Source organism: Mizuhopecten yessoensis, unplaced genomic scaffold, assembly GCF_002113885.1.
Source record: "Mizuhopecten yessoensis strain PY_sf001 unplaced genomic scaffold, ASM211388v2 scaffold10603, whole genome shotgun sequence".
Lineage (NCBI taxonomy): Eukaryota > Metazoa > Mollusca > Bivalvia > Pectinida > Pectinidae > Mizuhopecten > Mizuhopecten yessoensis.
The window spans coordinates 270,412-272,964 of record NW_018408629.1 but is presented as its reverse complement, the minus strand read 5'-3'; the positions used below and the strand labels follow the sequence as shown (position 1 = coordinate 272,964).

The window sequence follows — 2,553 nt, the reverse complement described above, 5'->3', positions numbered from 1 at the left end:
AAAAATTAAGTTCAAACCTCATGGGAAGGTTAATTACAATGAAAAATTGGACTAGTTTGATAACCTCTGTTATCCCACCAAAAATATAGAGTTATGACCCTTTATATAATGTGTTCCCTCAGCTTAACTTTTCAAGTACAGTCATCTTCACTTCTTTCACTACATAAAGGAATACTTCTATTAACATATTCTTATGTCATACTCATCAGATGGGAACAGGCATATATTGTTCTGCCTTGTAGTTAGTTCTCTTGCTGTTAAATTATTTAGTATTTAACAAAATAATGAATGATTGTCTATTATCACATGTTTGTGATATGCATGTATATAGTAGCATTTTATTATTCCGTATATTACCTGGGGATAGAGCCATGCATCATATTGATCATTTTCCCACTTGGTTGCTAGGAAACAGGTAGGACATAGCACCCTCGTTCATTTGAAGCATTGTACTCTGACCGAAGTTAGCTAAGATAAGCATGAATGACCTGAAAGTAAAAACAACATTGTTGTAACTGAATTTGCAAAATAAATACGGACAAAGGATGCAATAGTACAGCTATATGCTTTAAGTTTTAAGAGTTATTTTCAATCAACTTTGTGTGTAGGATAGATTAAATACTTACAAATTGAGATTATGTTAAATTGTGAAATCTTGGGGGAAAAACAGAAAACAACTTTTTTTTACTAAAAGGTTATACAGTACTGGCATAAATGCTTCCACCGTTTTCAAATCTTTAAAGGAAAACTTGTCATGCTATTAGTTGTTTTGTAAAGGGCAATAAAATATCAAGCTGACTTATGGTTAAATTTAAATTGCATTTTTTACAAGCTGATAATTACTTTAAAAATATATTGTTTTGTTCAAACATCAAAAGATAAATGGAATGATTTCTAACCTTGTCATTCAGCCAATGGTTTTGGTAGAGGGTGGTGAGGTCCTGTCGATGTATCGTAACATCTCCCACACGCATCTGGAGGGAGGGCTTTGGCAGCTTACTTGGAGAGTTTGTAGATGTCGAGTTAGAAAGAGGCACACTATCCAAGGTTGGGAGGAGGTCTTTTGGGTTGATGGTACCATGGTAAGCTAGGGTCAGTAGTGCAGAAGACAGCACACAGGGGTCAAGTTCACAAATAAGTTCTAAATTATTGTTTGTTGATGTCATGTACCAGGAAATCATTTCTGATTCACAGTCCATCATGTCATCACCGAACCGGTCATCAACATCCTTGATAAGAAACAAGGTTGGTGACTCTAATGCTGACTGCAGATCATCTGGCCTTCCTACTTGATACTTTGAGCATTTGTTGAACATTTCTTTGATGTTGTTATCAAGCTTGTGGACATAATCTTTGATGCTCACTTCTGGTTCAGGTGTGACTGTCTCCTGGTCTTCCATGCCTTTCTTTCTAGCTACAATATTGTTTTTGTTTGGCCTCGGACAGGGTGTTCTTCCTTTCTTCATTTTCTTCCCTGAAGGCAATGTTGAGAATCGTCTTTTTGGCTTTGCCTTTTGGTCTGCTGATTTTCGGGGTTGTCTTTTGTTTTCTTTTGCTGGTTTCTTGAGATCTTCTTCTGTTGTAGCCTTTGATGAAAGCCTATATTTCCTCATGTCCTTGATGTTTACCTTCTGTCTTTTGTTTTCAAGTATGTAGACTCCTTTTCCATTACTCTCTTTAATAGTGTATGGGCCGGTCCATCTGGTTTGGATTTTATCTCCTTTTCTGGTCACTCGCCTCTTGTTTTTCAGAAGAACAGAACCTCCAGGTTTCAAGAAGGTACTCTTATTCTTTTTGTCATAGTTTGTCTTCTGCTTGGCCTAGGCTTGGCTTATCTCTTCTGTTGCCTGCTTTTTGATGTTCACGAGTTCCACAAAAGAAGATACCCTATCATCAACAACTTCTTGAAACTCTTCTTCTGTTTTTTACAGGTATGGAATGAAGTGTAGAGGGTGTCTTTGCCAAGTGGTTTTGTCTTTGACATCGATCACATTATCTGACATGCTGTTACACATCTTTTCCGAAAGAAGCCCAGAAGTAACGTGTCTTAACCTTTTCCAATGTTCTGTTGACTCCCTGATGTCCAGCAAATGGATCTTCATGACAAGCTTTAAGAATAGCGTTAACTTCATCCTTCTTCACAACTCTGAGAGCTCCATGTTTTTTTGTGTTGGTAGAAGAGGGTTCCATCTTGTAGTAAAAATGGTTTTACTTTTTTCCTGAAGTGAGCTTTTGTGTTAGATTCCTGTAAAAAAAAGAATTAATTTCTTTTTGTATTGTTTTGCTAAGAACTAACAGATTTGTTTTGCGTCATTGTTGACATGAACAACAGGAGACTGTGTTCATATCAATATTTATTGAAAGTGAGCAATGTCTGTGCAATGATGATCAGATGGAGTCTACATGAATTGGTTTGACATGAAGGTGATGATTTTTGTCAATAAAAATATGTGATGATGAGGAGGAAGAGGGGAAAAGGAAGGGGAGGTGAAAACTTGTGATGCAGTTTATAACAATAAAAGTGCTGCTGCTGCTGATGAAGTTGATAATGAT

The 2,553-nt window shown here is 36.6% G+C and overlaps 1 protein-coding gene across 1 annotated transcript; it reads right to left on the bottom strand.

Annotated features, from left to right (window-relative positions):
• Positions 1 to 363: 363 nt before the first annotated feature.
• On the bottom strand, positions 364 to 1,726 carry LOC110461320. The gene is made up of 2 exons (XM_021514745.1): positions 900 to 1,726; positions 364 to 488 (listed from the first exon to the last, which is right to left on the bottom strand). The coding sequence occupies exons 1-2, from the start codon at positions 1,611 to 1,613 to the stop codon at positions 465 to 467; spliced, it is 738 nt and encodes a 245-aa protein (XP_021370420.1). The 5' UTR covers positions 1,614 to 1,726; the 3' UTR covers positions 364 to 464.
• Positions 1,727 to 2,553: the final 827 nt, after the last annotated feature.